The following is a 19,616-nucleotide window of genomic DNA, read 5'->3' on the forward strand; positions in this document are numbered from 1 at the left end:
AGGTTTAGATCGGGTTTATCGTAGACCTGCACGAAATTATTAATATAGATTTTTTTCATATTTTTTTATAAAATATGTAGGCGGATGCAAATCGGTTGTAGATACTAGTGATAGTAAATCATCACCTCCAATAGACATTAGTATTAGAAATATTAACGATTCAGCGGCTTAGGGGATACAAAAACCCAGCGCCTTGCCTGCCCAATTATGGTCAAGTTCATTTGGACAGTTGGACAGTTGGATTATTATTTTTTTGAGCAATATTGGCAAAAATCCCATTAAATTGTACATGAGGTTTTGTGGTGAACTCTTCGAATCACCATTATGACTGAACGAGAGAGTGACTTATAATCTATTTTCACAAAAAAAAACCTATGGCTACACTCTTAGACACGTGGCTCTGAATTATGGCAATTAGTCATTCTTGGTGCAAAAGTTGGCTTTGGATCAAAACATCAAAAGAATACTTGAAACGGGTCGCGCGTGGCATCTATTAATAAACATTTTTAGTTGACATATTTTTAAAATACTTCATATAAGGTAGCCAGTACGCGATGAACGAAAACGCTACGATACTGTCGATACATCATAGCATCATTTTGTCTGACAAGTATTATGTATGTAATCCTTTAAGATCTTATGATCTATCTGAAAACATTTTGAGAAAGAGTGCAGGTGTTTTTTCATGGTATTTCAAAGCTGGAAAAAGTTACAAGGAAAACGTGCACTTTGGGAGTACGCTCTTAATCATTTTGTACTAATAATTGATATTTTTGAACTTACAAAGCAAATTAATACAATTGGAAGAACCAATGAAGTTTTTTTTAAATTGTTCTATTTTCAATTATTCGTATAAATATAATTCATAAGCGAAAAAACTCCTAGGCCATAATGGAACATATAATTTACTCGTCTGAAAAACTCCTTAGAATATTTTGATACGAAAACATGAGAAATTCAATAACATTCCGGAATATTTCGTACGGTTTCCGGTTGAATTGAAGCCAAGAATCCTAAGCGTTTCCCTAGTTCTATAACCCAGACTTTAATATGGTTATTCATTGTATCTACTGAGTACGCTATATACAACAATCGGTGATCATCGATAATATCCCTTGTAAATACTTCGATGTAATACTGCACTTTGTCAGTGACTTCGCCAGCGGGTGACTTGTTTCTTTTTCTTAATTAAATTTTACCCACAAATCAATTTAGGTACACGAGGATCAATTGAGTTCAACTTGAACGATGATTTTTTGTATGTTATCAAAACATTAGCTATACCTTACCCCATTTATTTGGGGTCATCCGATATGATCCGACATAAAAACTGGATTTGTCATTTGTGCACGTCAGCCGGTTGCCGGACACTAACCAGTTATAGAAATTGTTTTCGCCATTCAGGTGGTAGGTAGAGATAATTAGGTGCGTTTTATGAATGAAATTAATAGAAATTCCTATTGTTAGCTTTTACGAGAATTAGGGGTTGAAATGATATGATATTAAATTACTATATTAAATAATATGTATGTATTAAAAATAGTTAATGAGTTAAGTATTAAAAAGAGCTTGTCAAGTCCACTTGAATGAAGTATATTTTTATTTAATTTTAGTTAATCTTTACTGTTTGTTGTTTAGCTTAATTTTGTTATAGTAGGTACCTTATGATTTCCAAAATAAGCTGGTTCAAGTGGATATAATATTTTTTTAAATATTATAACATATACGCTCGAAGAAATTAATTCATTATTGAGTTCATCAAGTTCAAAAGACTAGAAAGGCTCTTGTTTTTTTATACTCGTTGGTTAAATTAGCGTGGCCGTACTTTTGCGTGAGATCTATTAAAACACCTTAGTTTTTTACAATTTATACGAACTTAATACAGATGTGTAAAATAAAGTCTACACCCTTTAATTTAAATTAATTAATAACAAAAAAACATCTGCTCCCAGTTTTTGTATTCAAAATTATTTTTGCAATGCGTTCCACAAAGAACCTGTTTTGATCGAAGCGAGTTCAGCACCGTTGCTTTATGTGGGCGAAGTGTAAAATTATTTTTCAGTAAAGTGTATTTACACCTGATGGAATTTGTTTCTGGTTATAATGAGTAAGTACAGAAATATTTTTGTTGGCAAAAATGTGGCTACGTGCCGTAATTGAATTCCTGAGGGGATTTTCCGATAACATGATCTGTTTAACTGTTTATATATATAGAAGGGAGCATTCCATATATCGAACTTTTTTTTACTACGAAACCTTGAGGTTACTACGAAATGCAATAATTAATTCGATTTTAATCTATGACTTTGACTCATAAAAACAATGTTTAAATCTGTATAAAATAAGTTTTGAGTTCGAATCAGCGGTGGGGACTATAAAAACTGATTTTTGTCAAGAAATTCTCAATACCTGCTATTAATATGAAAGTTAGCCGCCCTCTGATGTGGTACAGCTTTATCGAACTATGAATGGTGAATCAAAATACTCTATTATAAGTGCACTCTCTGTGCACTTCCGTTTGCACATACACTTGTAAAAAATATATCTTCTAAAGAAGTTACTAGTCATCTAAATAGACTTCCGCAGTTCAGAATGACATACTAAATTCGAGTATTTAAGTAATCAATTACTAGCTGTTTATTTTATTTATTTGTTTCGGAAGTCGATTTAAATGTATGGAAATGACATACGTATTCGATTTGTAACGTGATAAAAAATTAACGTATTGATTTGAATTATTTAGACGAAAGCGAAGTTCGAAATCTCTTCGACGATATTTATCAAATTTTCCTTTGGCTGTGAGAAATTATCTTCGTCCTTAGACCTGGCTCTGTAAGATGTATAAATCATTTGTTACATTGTCAATGTACCGTCAACCACGGAATCTAAGATGCTGAATCTTTTTTTTTTGTAATTACAGTAGGTACTTCATTCGCCAATCCGGAACAATACACACTAATCTGAACCGACCTTTTTAACTCGCTGAAAAAATGCATGTCCGTCACTTGAAGTGGGTAGGTATGGGAGACTCGCCGGTGCTCAGGACGTCTAGCATGCCCTAGTGCAACGGAATACCCATTAAAGAACCAGCGGTCCCCTCTCCGTCTCTTCGGCAGGCGTTTCGGGATCGCTTTCGCACGCACGTGAATCACACAAAGCCCTATGAACAAATTTTAGTGCATTTTCTGTATTTTTATACCAGTATTTTCTTCCATTGTCAGTGTAGGGAAGCGAGTAAGCCTGAAGTGCAATATTATTTAGATATCGATAAAATCAAATATTACTTTTTCCAAATTTTCAGAAATATAATCAATCAAAACTGAGTGTTATGTTAGAAAATAAAAAAAACCCATGGAAAGATAATGACATTGTAATAAAACTGTCATTATCTTTTCATATATTTTCATTATTATCCCACATTTTTAAAATGTCGATATGTACGATAAGAAAAATATCAAACCGGTTCCTCTTGGAGATCTACTTCAATAGAATAAAATTTAAATAAATCATTAATAATTGTTATAGACATTTTCGAATAAGAATATCTAAGGTAAAAAAAAAAAACCCCGTTGTGATTGTAATTGCCCCTTTTTCGTCGGTCGCTTAACTTACAGTGATAAAAATGTTATTATATTAAACTCCATTTATAGAACGTACATAAGTATTCTCAGTAGATACACGTATATTTTTAGATCTCCTAAACAATCTTGTTAGTGGATTTGATCTGCTTTAGATACATGTGAAAAATGTTAATTATTATCTCAAAGTTGTTGTGGTCGTAAATATGTCGGGGATTCTGTTATCGACTTTCTAATCAGTATGTTATTGTCTTACTGATGTAAATTGAAAAGCTTAACCTAGCTTTGACCTCTTAATATTGAAATAATCTGAATGATCTTAGAGTATTGGCAGGAAAAATAACGACTTCATGTTTTCTGTCTTTTTTTTAAAAAATCCCAAGGAATATTGAAGCTGATAAAATATTTTCCTTAAAAGGAGAGGAAGAACCTTGTTGTGGGACATTAATAGACTGTCAAATTTATTATAAATATATAAATTTGGCAATAAACAAGCATAAATACTAAACTGGTTCAAATAAAAGTAAATAAAATTCAAATTGATGCACTCTTACGAGTTGAAAATAACAAGTCTGCGTCTGTCAGCGAGCGTAGTGAATTTTCCCTAAATCGAACGATAGAAAATAAACGTCCGAATTCTCGGCAATGAACAAACAAACACTGCGAGCATCAATCTGCCAGGCTTGCCCACGCGCATGCGTAACCGTTCAACTGTTCCTAATTTAAACTGCTTGTTTACTTTTTAAGATAATATATGTAGTTCGGGCGAACTAATTCTGGCTTTACGATCCGAAAATAATTTCACGTACGCCTCGTGCGCTGGTTAGTGACGCGCGGAAACACCTTTCATCGTTTTACCATATTTGGTAATTGTACATGTAGCCTAATTTTTTAAATGTTTTTGATTAATTTAATTTTTCAGTCCAGTGTACTTCAGTTTCATATTTATTATTATAATTAGAGTTGATTAAGTTTTAGATGAAATCAAACCTGTACATATCGACGAAGTTTATCAAATAATTATTGTATAATTGACTGTTTGTGATGCTCAAAACGACACTGTTATTTTAGATATGACGTTCGCTATGTATAGAGCATGACATGGTTGAAATGACGAAACCATTATGACGTTGACATCGTCACCATCATCCTAAAGCTAATAATGCTGAACTAATGAGTTAAGAATTTGGCTCACCAGCTATAAAACTGGCGTAAACCTGTGTATTGTAAACACAACTGAATCATAACCACGTGAGTCCGTTAGCTTGACGTATTCGACGCCAGCTAATGGTAAAAGCTAACAAGATTAGAAAAATCTTATTTGTTTATTTACTTTTGATTTTAACTTCTTACGTCTGTAATTATTTTTTATGACATACTGTATTGTTTTTTTTTAGATTGATTTAATTTTCCTTTGCACACCTACAAACGTTCTAAATTTTCTGAGAACTTAATTGTATAATACATACAATTAAATTTTCTTATTTTGTATTGTACAATTAAGATTTTTTTACCTAGCCTAAAATGAAGTCACAGCTTTTAAATCGAAATTAGGAGCGAGTGGCTGAATTTTTGATGTAAGTAATTTAATAGACTTTTGATGTTTAATTACATCTTAAATTTTTGGTTGCTTTTGTACATGAATTTATTCTGTTCTGATTTATTTTAATCAAAATGAACGAAATGACCACTCTAAATGAGATTTAATATGTTTTAGATAGCCGAAAAATTACACAATGATATACCTAGCTTCTCAATTTCAGACATTTGTTCCCGCTTGCTCATACGGTAATGACAGACTATCAGAAGAAATTTCGTTCGGCTGATAAAAAAGCACATATAGGTACCACTTTTGTGTTGTAATTTATAAAAAGGGTTCAGAGTAGATATAAATTTTACTAAGAGCCAGTAAGAATCCCAGTTGTTAGTCTTTCCACGTCAAATTAATAATTACCCAAGTTAAAAAATAAAATTTGAGAATATTTTTTTTTTTGGGAATTTTGTGCATTGAGTCTTATTTACCTGTTTATTCACTTTGTACTAATTTCTCCGGCATAGACACTTAACTAATCAAAGATTGAAATTTTATTAATAAAAAAAAATGAATGAAATTCAGACAGATAATTTTATAACATATTACAATTTTTTATATTCTTAACACTATACAACTTTAACTGTGTAACATTCCTATGTTTCACTGCAGTATTTAGGTACATTAAAAATACAGTAGCGTACGTACAGCGGATAATACCTTAATTTATCAGATAAGACACAATAAAAAGACTTTTGTTAAAAAAACGGGAGTTCTTTTTAAATAATAATAATATACGATCAGTATTATTTATCAAAGTACTATATATCTTTGAAATAATAACGCTAATTTAGTCTAGTAATTTTAGAGATACAAGATATAATAATGAAATCGTGAGAAAAACGCGACGTTAAGGAGGATTATCATCCTAAATTCTCTGATCACAAAAGAGATGTGTTTTCAATGCATATTAGTACGAGTTCAAGTATCGAAACTTGTAGATAAAGTCTTTTGTAAACACAGATTTCGCCTACAATAATTGCATATTCTGTATCTAACACTTTGATTCGTCACTTGTACCAAAAAAAATCCAAGATGTTTATAACTATTACAAATAAAAATAAATAGTTCACGTTCAAGGCTTTTAGTAAATGAATTGCATTGTAGATATTTTGTACATTACAGTATCAAAGAAAAATTACTTAAAATACTGATTGTTTAATATAAAATTACTTATAATTCATAAGTAAGATTTTTTACATTGGTTATTATTTTAAATCAATTTTGTGGGAATTTTAAAGAGCGACCTTTAGTACAAATTCGGTCATGTTCGAATACGAATTTCCACCAGAGTCCTTTCTGATCATTTTATTTCGGTTGCTTTGAAATAAATACCTAGTTTTTATACATTTTCGGAAAGCTAAGTAAACGATTATGTTTTTAAAATAATCTGCAGAACAAGTTTCATAATGATTTTTTTTGTTTTTCAGGCATATTTGATGGAAAAAAATAAAAAATATATTGAAATAATATCGTTTTCCGTCTCGCATTTTTAAATTTGGACCGATAATTATTGTTTAAATATTGAAAAATATCCAGTGATTAATTGTTTTTATAAATCAGAAGAAAAAAGTAGATTTTAATTGATACTTTTTTTTTAAATAAATTTTTCAAGTTGCATTTTTGACTTATTTTGAAAAAATCTAAAAAACGCGATAACTCAAAAATGGTACACTTTTGCATCATGCATATGTGGGTTAAAATTATCGCAAATAGTCACCCTATCACCTCCTAACGGGAATACGTCGAATTACCAATAACCCTGTATAATACATATAATTAAAATAGATATGTGTGCACGGGCCAATACCTACAGGTAAGCAACGCTCTTTAACGCGGCAAGATTCCTATCCTCCCCAAAGAGTCACCAACCGTGGAAACTTAAGGTGTTATATTCCTTGTGCTAGTAGTTACACTGGCTCACTTATCTTTCGAAACGGAAAACAACAATTGTAAGTAGAATATAATATGATGAGTCGATGGTAGGTACTTACTCAGACGGACTTGCACAAAGGCCTACCACAAGCTAATTTAATTCGATACAAGCCGATTCAAAAATATTTAGATTTAACGACCAAAACATGCGAACAACTCCTGTACACACACGCGTGCCTATAAAAAAAAAACTTTCTAAACAGCCTCAGATGAACATGTTACAGGACTGGGTACATTTTATTTAGAAGAAACAAAAACGCATATTCAAAATGATTTATTTTTTATAAAAATTAATATTAATAAATATGTACAAAGTACGGAACACAGTGACTAAATAATATTGTGAATAGAACCCTGATGTTAATGTGGCGTCAACGTAGATATAGACAAGGAGAGTCTCTACTCTGGGTAAACTAAAAAAATAACTTACGATTGCAAGGATTAAGATTATTTGAGCTGTTAATAAATCTGGGTCAGAAGTTTTCATTTCACATCCGTCAACACAACAATTGCATTCCTCGGATCTTAAAATATTTTCTCTGGAATTCTCTTGGCTTACTCATTAAAATATTTTAAGGATACTTAATCAATTCAAGAATATTTGATGTGTGGAGATGGTCGCAGGATTAATTTATTCAGAGTACTAAAGATATTTATTTGTCATTTTTCACGTTTGGCATTAGTAAAATACATTGGAAGCCAACTAATTATTTTAAAATAATTAAAGATACAATATTTTTTCAATACATATTCACAATTACCTAAACATAATTCAAGTTAGAAATTTAATCATTGACGCATATTGCTTTAGAGCCAAGGGGACATTGAACCACATTGTATAAGATTAAATTCAAATAATTTGACGTTTATTATTCGATCTGGCTACACTTATCGAAAAAGGCGATGTGACTTCGACACGACTTTACGCTGGGCACCGTAGTCAAAGAATACAGACGTACAAATGAGGCCAGTTCATATTGTCTTCGACAATAGTTATTCTAGAACTAACATTGTCCCCACCATGTCCCCCCCAAGTCGCAACATGAAATCATTATTCATCTATCTGCGTCTGTATTCTTTGCCGTAGTTGGTCTTTGGTGTGTGATATGTCGATCTAACAGCCGCGCAAGATTTTCTTGAGCCTAATATTATTAAAAAAAAAAATACAAAATAATCACATAGTTTATATATCGATAATAGTTGCGACAACGTAGGTCTTATTTAATATTATGCGACAAATTTATTTATTTATGGTTCACATAAGAATGTTGTTCAGTTAAGCAATGTTGTGTCAATACCTCTATATCGAATGTAAAATCATTAATGAAAATAAGAGATAAGAATCAGTTATAACTAAACACTCTCTAATGAAGGTTTATAGAGGAGGTATATAGAGGTCGTATATGTTTTTATTGTTCGAAATAATTTAAAGTCCTCTGTTTTTATTTTAGTTAAATAAAACTATTCAAAAGTTGAAACATTTAAAGTAAAATCCTTCACGAACAGCAGTCACGTAATAAATTTACAAAAAAAAAAACATTAGCTTTAAAAAATACGTTTTTTGATTATGCGACTTTATTAATTTACATTTAAAATTTTACTATATAAATATAACGTTAAGCGGTGGTTATTCGATATATTTTTAAACTATTTACATACATATTATTATATATGCTTGTCACATGGATAAGTCTTGTATAGAATTTGTGCAGTTTATTCACATTGTGAATGATATTAGTAGGCGACGCTGACGTCATAGAACAACTAGGACTCATTGCAAAGTATTCCGAATAAATCAGACATACGTAATTAAAAAAAATCCTTTAGTGATTAGAGTTAGTACTATATTGCGTCTTTATTATAGATTATGTAAGAATTAACAATGTCACGAGTCGTATTAATGTCAGTTAATTAAAATGACATCAACAACAATAATATACTTGACATTTAGTTGTAATTTTTATATCTAATTACGGCTGGTTACTAACGTATCCAAATAATCGCTTTACATATAAGTATTTGGCCTCAATATTAAGTAACGCTATCACAGATGCATTAGGTAGCACATATACCGACATTATTTAACACCAACACACTTATAAAAACTAATCCGGGATCATGTTATAAAACTAATAAAATTCACTAAGTGGTCCGTTCATCGACTGGTCGAAAACCAGTTCTTTTCCAAAACTTTTTTCATACAGCCGGTATATTGTAGAAGGCAGATAACTTCTCGAAGAATCCATTTTCAAGACCTTCCCCGTGTATTTCTGCTCTTGGTTCTCGACCCACTTCTCTTTCGAGGTTCCTGATGTCGCTCAAGGACACCACATTGGTAACTATTGGTCCGCTGTACTCTTTGCTCTTTTCGATCTGTGTATAAACTTGCATCTTGCCGTCCGTATTCTCTCTGCTGTAGTTCCTTTCTTCCGTTTCGCAGATCGGTTGGCTTTTGATTGCCCTCAAAGTAGCCAGCTCTCTTTCGTCCGATCTTTCTTGTAATCTTGAAGAAATTTCCGGATATTCCTTATGATTAATGAACACTTCTTTAAATTTGTATGGATCCTGCCTCGTGTCGAAGATTTCTTCGTTGAACTGACCATCTGTTCGATTTTGTACTGTTACGTTAGGCGCTTTCTTTGGCGATTTTTTGGGAGTTTTAGGGGGCTTTTTATCTAGTAAACTTTTTAAAATCGGTAATCTATTTTCCGTTTTTTTCTGATCGATTTTGGGCAGTTTCGATTCGGCTTTTAATTCGTTTACTTTGGTATTAGGGGTTTTCTTATCTTTCGTTTCTTTAACTTTTTTCTGTTCTTCCGTTTTAACACGTACTTTTTCATGTATATGCATGTGACGTTGTAAATCGTATGACACTCGGAAACATTTTTCGCAGTGCGTACATTTGTAGGGCTTACTCCCTGTAAATAAAAATAAATAAACACTCGAATGACATTTGATGAGAATATTAGGATATAAAACTAAGCCAAGTTACTTTAGGATTGTCTAACTTCGAGTTTATGGAAATAATTATTGTAATTTTGATCTTAATTTTATTAATAATACAGTATCCATCATCAGATTACTAGTTTTAAAAAGAATCGAGTTTTCAAAGGTTTAGAAATGGTAAATGAATAAAATTAACGTTATTGTCATACCCGTGTGAGTTCGCATGTGACTCAGCCGATAGGAAGACGCTCGGAAGGATTTGTTGCAATACTCGCACTTGTAGTTCTTCTCGCCTGTGTGTATACGCCTGTGCACGTTAAGCGAATAACGGCGGGCGAACTCTTTACCACAGAATTCGCATTTGAAGTGTTTCTGAAAACATGTTACATGTTGTTTGTTGTTGTATGTACTTTTAAGTTATAAATAATATATTTAATTGCAAGAGGAATTTTGAACAAGCTTTAAACTAGTATTGAAAATGTGTCCTAAGTTTAAAAGTTAAGTCACGTTGTAGTAATATTTATCTAGAATAGCAATTGTTGTGATTTAACTATAAACTGTTTAATATAATGTTGTATATATGTTTAAAATAAAACAGTTCATGTCTGTATGTATGAAAAAAATCTTTAAATAATAATTTAAGAGATCAAGAATAGAATAGAGGAAAGATAACAAATCCCCGTGGCTCTCACCTTGTCGGAGTGCAGCGAGGCTTTGTGGTACTTGAGGTCCCCCCACTGGCGGAACTCCCGGCCGCACTCGTCGCACTTGCACGGCCGGTCGTCGTTGTGCACGCGCTTGTGTATCTGGGGACCACGACTGCTTATGAGAAACGTACTTTCGTCTCAACTCTAAAGTCTGCCAATTGAAATATATTTTACTAGTTGTCGCCCGCGGCTCCACTCGCGTTTTAGGGGGTTGGTAGTTGGTTGGTAGTTGGTTGTCATGTGTTAGGCAAAAAATAGCCTATGTCCTTTCTTGGAGTTCAAATTTGCTTCATACCAAATGTCATCAAATTCGGTTCATTGGTTTGTTAGTGAAAGAGCGACAGACAGACAGACAGACAGACAGACAGAGTTACTTTCACATTTATAATATTATTATATATATTATATTATATAGTATAGAAGTATAGATAAACACTATGTTAAGCATTTTTTTCACATACTGGTAAGAATTAGTAATGAAGTTTGCTGGATCGTGAGTCGTTGTTAATTGTTTATTTTTGTGGAATTAGAATTCTACGATTACTTTAGTGATAAGATTTAAAATAGTATTCATTGGAAAGTACTGTACGAGACGAGACCGAAAAAACGTGATGTGACACCTACAATGGATCAAATTACTTATAACAAAATCTCATACATTATATGTATTTACCTTTAAAGCGTGAACGGTGTAGAAGCTCTTCCCGCACTCCCGACACACTTGCTGCTTTTCGCTGTGCATCAGCGTGTGATACAGCAGACTGTTGCGATGCTGGAACACTCGCCCGCACTGGATACATTCGAAAGTCTTGGTGCTCTTCTTCTTCTCCTGCTTCGGGTCCGGCGGCGACTCGTCTTTGACATGTGACGGAGGCTGCAACTCCGGCGTGGAGGTCTGGTCGGGGAAGCTCTCCGGCGGCTCCTCGGTTTCGAACATCGGTTGGAGCATTTCCTCTGTGGAGGAAAATTTAGATAATTTCCTAAGCGTCCAAGGTGTCTTATACTTTACTAGAGCTCGGAAACTATTAGGTCATCATCTACTTTAAATATCTCAACAGGAATCAAACAAAAAAGCGAGGAGAGCTCAACCATTCGGACGCGCCCTCCCCTCCAGGAACAAATGAACGTCGTCTCACTACCGTTCTTGTTCTCCGGCGGGCGGTGTGCGACGACGCCGGGCGAGGGCACGAGCGCCACGCTGCCCGTGGCCTGTATGGCGACGCTGGCCAGCGAGGGGGGCGCGGCGGGCGCGGGCTCGCTCGCGGCGCAGTAGCCCGCGCCTCCGCACGCGCCTCCGCACGCGCCTCCGCACGCGCCTCCGCACGCGCCGCCGCACGCGCACAGCGGGGACGCGGCGCCGGCGCCCTGCCCGTTGCGCATGTACCTGCACGCAAATCGATATTCATTTATTGAATTATACCAAAGATAAACTACCAGTGTGACTTCGCCTTCGAAGTCTTGCGAAATGACGCTTTCCGTTATTACTGCAGGGTTGTCACATTTATTTATGAATTTTAATACGTAGTCTGTCTCGTATTTGTTTGTTGGTAGTACATTTATACTCTATTCCAACCATAACAGGAAAAAAGCCAAATAAACGTATCGGTAATCGGTTGAGAGCTCGATTAATCTATGATATTCACTATGGATTTGCGACAAAATGTCGTTTTGAACGTCAAAGAAACTGTATCGGAATATTGGAAGTAAAATTAAAGTGGAAATAAGTAGTGAAGTGTTGTATTATAAATAAAAATATATTGATCACAAACTCTTAGTAGTGCACAATATAGCTGAGTTATTAGCAAATCGTATGAAATACGTAAATTTAAGGTTTGTTTATCTTTTTTCCTACTTCCATTGGAATAGGCTAAATGTAGTAAATACGTCATACGACACGTTCGTTGTCCCACTGGTAGTTTTAATTTTTAAATATCTTAAAAACATCAATGACATGTCATATGAAGGGTATTTCTGGTTACACAATATAATCTTAGACATAAGATAATTTCCAAGGAATATAAATGATTACAGTGTATGTACGTATGTGACTAACCAGTGCCGCACGTGCTCTTGGTGCACGTGTCCGTTCTCCACGGTGAGGTGCGGCAACAGCGCCTGCTCGTACTGCTCGCCGCTCTCCTCCACCGCCACGTGTATCCCCTCCATCAGATCTTCTGGCTCGCTGAATTCCCCCATATCTTCTAGCTGTTGTAAAAAAAAATGACATGTCTGATGTCAAATGCATACTAAAAATGATATCTGATAGTGATGATTGTGAATAGGTAGCTGTTTAATTTTTTTGCTTATTAAAAGAATTACGATAAAATTACAACAATTAGTAATGTTACAACGTAAATAATTAGGGAGTTATTTATTATACAGCATAACCTCAACGAAATCTTACCTTTTGATTAGAATGGGCCTCTTTAATATGAGCTTCACACTGTTTCTGTTTTCTAAACGATTTATTACACTTTGTACAGAAATACTCTAATTTATCCAACGAGTCGTAGAGATCCGCTTTCTCGACCTCAGGCACTTCCTTGTCCATGCTGGCTACGGAGTATTGGACTTTGTTACTCGTATAATTGAGAGTTTTATCGCTTGTCGTATAAAGTATATGTTTGTCTATGGACTGGTACATTGTCTTTGGCACGCTTCCTTCTAGAGACAACTCGACGATAGAATCCGGTAGGGTCGCCACGTTGTCTACGATACAAGTGTTTGTCATCTGTGCAAAAAATAAATATTGATTAATATTATTTAATTGTGTAATTATTACTAGGTACACACTTTGCTTCGAATTATTTTGAGATAGGAATTTGTCATGGAATTATTTTATAAAATATTTTAACAAAAGGAATAATAATAATAATAAAAGCCTACTATTTGTCGATTTACTAATCTTTAATTCAACACCTTATTCTTATGAAAGACCCATTATGCAAACATTGTAAAATGATTCTTACAGATTTTTTAATATCCGCTTTGTAACATTGTAAAAAAAGGGACAGACTATAAGGTTGTGTTAAAATAGTTCCCAGCCAAGCTCTTTTAAGTCTTGCGAAGTCTGAATATGTATGTAATTTGGCATTATCTTGTTCAAAGACTGAGCTTATCTCTTGCTCTATTCCGAACGCTTTATCTTGAATGTTTGAATCGCATTAATTTTATTTACAGTATAGTGATAGAATAAATTTAAATTTTTACCTTGTCTATGCCTAGATCAGGTACAGGATTCTCTATGATAATGGTAGCGTGGGGCTCATAATGTTGTTTGAGATGTTGATAAAATTTCAATTGCTCTTCACCATAGAACTCTCCGCACAATTGACAGATGAACATCGCACGCATCTGAGAAACATAATGTCTGTAATGTGAATAATTTATATAACCCTGATTTTTCTTATCGATCATAGAAAAAAAATATATTATAATTATCTTAAACCTGAAGGTAGTTAATGTTAAAGCTAAAGGACAACAAAATACAATTAAACAAAGGTATGAATACAAGTCGCAAACAATATCGAGATATACAAGTATGAATAAATATCATATATTTATACAGATAAGAGTTAATCACTCAATGAAATAGTCATGTTTTGACTGTATCATACCTCATGCGTCACGTGCGGCACGTGAGGTATATGCGGCACGTGCGACACGTGTGACACGTGGGGGACATGCGTGATGTGCGAGTGCGACGTGACGTGCGAGTGCGACGTGACGGTTGCGAATGTGTCGGGCAAGATCTCCTCCTGCTGGCCCTCTCCTCCGCAATTTATCACCACTATGTCCTGCAATGGAAGAGTAAGACACAATGCACATTAATGTCGTTTCATATCTAAAATGGCGTAGCGTAGCAGACACATTTTTTTTTCTGTATTGCGTATTGCTGTTGGCTCGACTGGTATAGACAGCGTCACCTGTCGGGAGGCCGAGTACTGAGACTCAGGCGAGAAAAGAGCAGTGAGAGGAACGTCCTGCGAGAACGCACCTCGGCTTAGGGCGTCGTTGGGATGGCGAGGCGCGGGGCGACTCGTGCAGCGGTGGGACGTCGAGAGCGCCGAGGCGACGATGAACGGCAGACACAACAAAAACAACTACAATTAATATTGAAAGATATTCTCACTAACACTGGATCGCTGTATGACCGTGTGCCGTACACATTGGCACGTGGAAAGCATTGCAATGATATGTGCCTGAGTGGATACACCCAACTAAGATTCGCTAAATGTGACCATGTATATAGATAGTGTAAAGAATAATTATTTTACTAATTATGTTGTAAATATGAATCTTGTATTAGGTATGCGCTTCGAACAATCCATCGACATATTTATCGATAAACGGCGCACCGCATACGCGCATCCCTAGCGCATCGAACATCTTGCGGAAACCCAATATATTAAACAATAGCTTAAAAAAATACCTGTTGAGGCGTACTGCTTCCATTTGTTCGTTTCAACTTCCTCGATATCCTCTTCTTGTGTGGAAGACTTTTCTTGCTTTGTTGCTTGTTTTGCGCCGGGGAGGCTCCGGCTCCAATATCTAGAACCGGACCGTCTTGGTCCGTCAGAATACCACTATCGTCCTGCAAATTACATAGATAAAGTAAAGACACAATTTATTATAATAAAAATAATCTTTTAAATGAGCTTGAAACATATTTAATATGTAGTTTTTTGTCTGGTTGAAATCGGATGAAATTCTGCCACAAGTAACCAATCAACTAGGATTGAAGCAAAGATTTTTTTTATCCCAGATTTAAAGGTTATTTAAACATTTCAGAAAGTAGCTTAGCTTAGTTTAGATTACCTTTAAAGCATTTTTATTTTTATGGAACCAATCTGTGTCTGGACATCTTTTCATGTCTTGCAATGGTGGTAAGGTCGGCAGAGGTGGTACTTGCACCACTATTGTATCGGATTGCTGATCCTATAAAATAAACAAGAATTAACAATGACACCACCTGATAAAGGTGGTCCCCACCATCCAAAGACATTACAAAGAAAACTTCTCATCTATTGGTATAGCTATTAAAACAATTTGGTTAGAATAAGACTTCCAATTAACCTAGAATAACAATCCCTCCCAGAAAACCTATTATAAAAACGATTACTTACTTTATCATAAAAAACATCTACAACAGTACAATAAAAACAAAAGTTTAGATTGAATTTTAAATGTTTGCAAGTAATTAACCTACTTGAATTGTTATTTAATTCAATACCTACACTGTTAACGCAAATCGAGGCAGTATTGAAACTGAATAACTATTATTGAAGATTTGTTAATATCTGTGTGAATTGGTAAATACATCTTACCAGCTGTTGTCCATTGAACAATCTCATTGGCGTGTCTAGAATCACAGATGGGTCCACATCACTCCTTACGGAAGGCACCTGAAAATATTTTATTGATTTTTAAGTCTAATGAAACCTTCGTTAGGCGTTTACTATTTATTTAGTTCAAAGATATAAAATAATATACAATTCAATTGGAATAACATAATAACCTAACGGTGTTAGGTGTTTTCCGAGCCACGGGAGTATTAACACCGATATTATATTCAGATTGTTTTAATCAAACAATTTTTGAACAAAAAATGTTCTGAATAATGAACAAAAATAATTAATAAAAATACATTTACTTTATGATGATTAGGATGTGTCTGATGATGGGAAGCACGAGAATGTTGTGCAAGATGTGCCACTAGAGCTGCCAGTCTACCTTCAGGGTCCAAGAGTTCTTCCACCCATGGACCATCTCCAACTTGCTCGCCCACTGATACTTGCCTGAGAATAACATTAGGTTTGTTATACATATCATTCATTAATTTTCTGTAAGTATTTTGTTACTTACAATGTTGTTTTTATTTTATTAAGTATATTTTAAAGATTTAACTGGCTCAAGTTACATGACTTGACATGGGTAAATTAAGGATATAATATGATATCATATTACATATATTTTTTAAAATAAGGTAATATAAGCAATTGTCAGAAACAAGATTTGTATCTTTAAGTTACTGTTTCATTAAAAATGTGTATAGATAATAAAACACTTGAAAGTAGTTAATAATGTAATAAAATATTTTTTTGTACTGTCCCAGTCTTATGAAGAGAAATGCCTTATCTGTAAACTGACATTTATATTTATGTTGATATTTTAGCGATGTTCAATTCATACTTACTATAAATTGTCCATGTTTGTTTTGCCATATTGACACCTATTCAAGACCTATGATAGTTTGTTTCTTTCACGAAATAAGCTTTATATTTCCAATATTTATAAATATAACTTAAAATTAAAAATTAAGGAGCAGAGCATACAAAAATTGTACTTAATTATAAAAAAAAAATGGTACCTGCACATTTGTGACGGAAAGTTTTGTGGGTGCATGACGGTAACCACCCGACCACCTCCATCATCTTGTACATTGAGAGCCAAGGAGTTAGCATCTACATGGACGGACTGTAAAATGAAAAATTGCATATTGTCATTGCTTATTATAAAACCAACAGATAATAATAAAGATAACCTTTTATTGCATTGGTGGGCGCACAGGGACAAATGAGCCCCCTGATGGTAAGTGGTCACCATTGCTCATATACATTGGCACCCTTTCAAGATTTAACTATTTCTTACTTACGTAATGCACCACCAACCTTGGGAACTGAGATGTTATGTCTACCAAGTGAATAAAAACAATGTATGGGCCACATGATGACATAATGGGCCAGGCTATAATTTTGTCAACACTGGTCTATACCATGACATCTAAGCAGGTATTTACATAGCGAGATAACTATGGTCATCCTGTATTAGATATTTAACAATAATCACAATTGAGAATTTGAGGAAAACAAAAAATAATTTGTATGCTATGAACGATTTATTTCCTAATTTTCTTTATTCATAACATGCTAGCTAGTAAATAGCTAACAAACAATAAAAACAGGTGTCAAATAGAAGAGAAGTAGGGACAGAACTGTATCCTCATAGCCTTTTTTAGCCTTTCTTAACTATTATCCATCAAACTTTTTATATTTTTTATAAACATTGATTGGATCAGATGATGTTCCAATTTTATTTAGATTTCCATGATTATTTAAATATATGTATATATTGGACTTTTTGTATTTGTAAAGCATTGCAATGCATATTAAAGAGACATTTTTATACAAATTATATACCTAGGAAAAAATAGAAAAATATTTATTTTCTGTAAATGATTATGTGAGCTGTTTTGATAATTAAAAATGATTGCTCTCAATCTACATTTCATACTAGGTCATGAAAAAAATTCTGATAAATACATAATTATTAATGTTGTCAATTTTGGTAACTATCAAATTGTTGAGACATGGCTGGCAAAGCTTAAAGCCTTTTTCATAAGGAGAATAATAAGGAGAAATCTTTGCAGTTGAACATTTAAAGCTGTTAGTATCTCATGAGATTACCGGGATACTTGGTATCAACATTTAACTAATTTAGTTGTATGTTACTTATATGTAATTAATATTATATAACTTCTTTGAAAATCAACAAATACTAACTCCATTTTAAAAATTATGTATGAATGTTAAAGAGTTAACATATTAATAACTGCAAAAGGAAAATTAATAAAATATTTAAACAATTTGAAGAAACATAAATGTTGTAACATACTTTCCTCTTGATTATTTTTAGAATAATAGCAATGAATAGTCAAACAACAATTATAAAATCACATTCTGAAATTATTGTTAACAATATAAAAAAATATTATATTATAAGATTGCATTCAAATGAATTTTTTTTTGTCTAAATTTTTATAAACTGTAATTAAGCAATATGCTGAGTATATAAGTATATACTTTGTTGATTACTTGAAACTTATACAAATAATAGTATTTTCTATTACCATCAATCTGCAAGCCAAATTAAAATTATTTGATGAGCTAATTAATGATGATATGATTATGATGAAAATAGTGATTTAACTTTAATTTTAACATATTCATGATTTTTATCAATAAATAGATTTTTTATGTAAATAGATAAGACTATCTGATTATGTATCCTTGGTTTATCTTGCTTTCATAAGTAACATATTCAAACATTAAGATAAAAATCTAAATACAATAAAATAAAAAGTTGAATACCATAAATATGGATGTGTAAGACAAAGAACGCTGAGTTAATTAATGAATTCAATCTAAAGTTATGTCAGTTTTGTACATAGTTTAAATCAAAGGCAATTGGTTAATTACCATAATGAAAACAATTCGCTTAAAAAAATATTTTTTACCTCCGGTGTTTGTTGTGAATTGATGTAATGCGTGACCGCTTCGTCCATTTTATCCTCTAAAAGATGTGATTCCACGTTTCTCATGTTGAAATATTATATCACAAATTGTTTTAATTTCACATTTCAATAATTCACATATCACAACTTGGTTAGGTTCATTCAACACTGAACACTGACAGCTGTTGCTTGCAATCAAGGTCACTAAATGTATAATATTGTTATTTTGATAAGCTGTTTTCTTAATACTAGTTCTGGAAGTGGTTAGTGGTGGCTCAATAGAGCGTTATTTAAGAAATGTACTCCAATGTATAATAAAGTTGTTACATTATAATTAAGCTTGTGATTCCCACACAAAGCAGCAATAAAAATGTAGATTGTGTACAATATTCATATTGATAATATTAGATCAGGCAACATCTTTTAGAGAATTATGAAGGTGTTGCTATAATGATAAGTGAATATCTGTTGTGTAAAAATATTTTTGGACGAAACATGTACATCTGTTGCCGGTACATTTAATAAATATTTTATGGCTAGTATTACTATAAGTTTGCTATAAAATG

General features: G+C 33.3%; 1 protein-coding gene across 1 annotated transcript; it reads right to left on the bottom strand.

Annotated features, from left to right (window-relative positions):
* Positions 1-8,663: 8,663 nt before the first annotated feature.
* On the bottom strand, positions 8,664-19,451 carry LOC113397464 (uncharacterized). Its single transcript, XM_026635835.2, has 15 exons — positions 19,054-19,451; positions 17,128-17,234; positions 16,411-16,555; positions 16,085-16,162; positions 15,576-15,695; positions 15,190-15,351; positions 14,375-14,554; positions 13,968-14,111; positions 13,162-13,488; positions 12,811-12,962; positions 11,897-12,141; positions 11,431-11,711; positions 10,743-10,856; positions 10,260-10,422; positions 8,664-10,022 (listed from the first exon to the last, which is right to left on the bottom strand). Exons 1-15 carry the CDS (start codon positions 19,135-19,137, stop codon positions 9,301-9,303), a joined length of 3,024 nt encoding a protein of 1,007 aa, XP_026491620.2. The 5' UTR covers positions 19,138-19,451; the 3' UTR covers positions 8,664-9,300.
* Positions 19,452-19,616: the final 165 nt, after the last annotated feature.

The sequence above is a fragment of the Vanessa tameamea genome, chromosome 3, assembly GCF_037043105.1.
Source record: "Vanessa tameamea isolate UH-Manoa-2023 chromosome 3, ilVanTame1 primary haplotype, whole genome shotgun sequence".
Lineage (NCBI taxonomy): Eukaryota > Metazoa > Arthropoda > Insecta > Lepidoptera > Nymphalidae > Vanessa > Vanessa tameamea.

Bases quoted from the DNA above. Each gene is read 5' to 3' on its own strand.
- LOC113397464 (XM_026635835.2), bottom strand. From the start codon at position 19,137: ATGAGAAACGTGGAATCACATCTTTTAGAGGATAAAATGGACGAAGCG. The intron at 16,163-16,410 runs GTAAATGTATTT...AAATATTTTCAG, and splicing joins CACATCCTAATCATCATAAA to GTGCCTTCCGTAAGGAGTGA. The intron at 11,712-11,896 runs GTAGTGAGACGA...TTTCCTCCACAG, and splicing joins CCCGCCGGAGAACAAGAACG to AGGAAATGCTCCAACCGATG.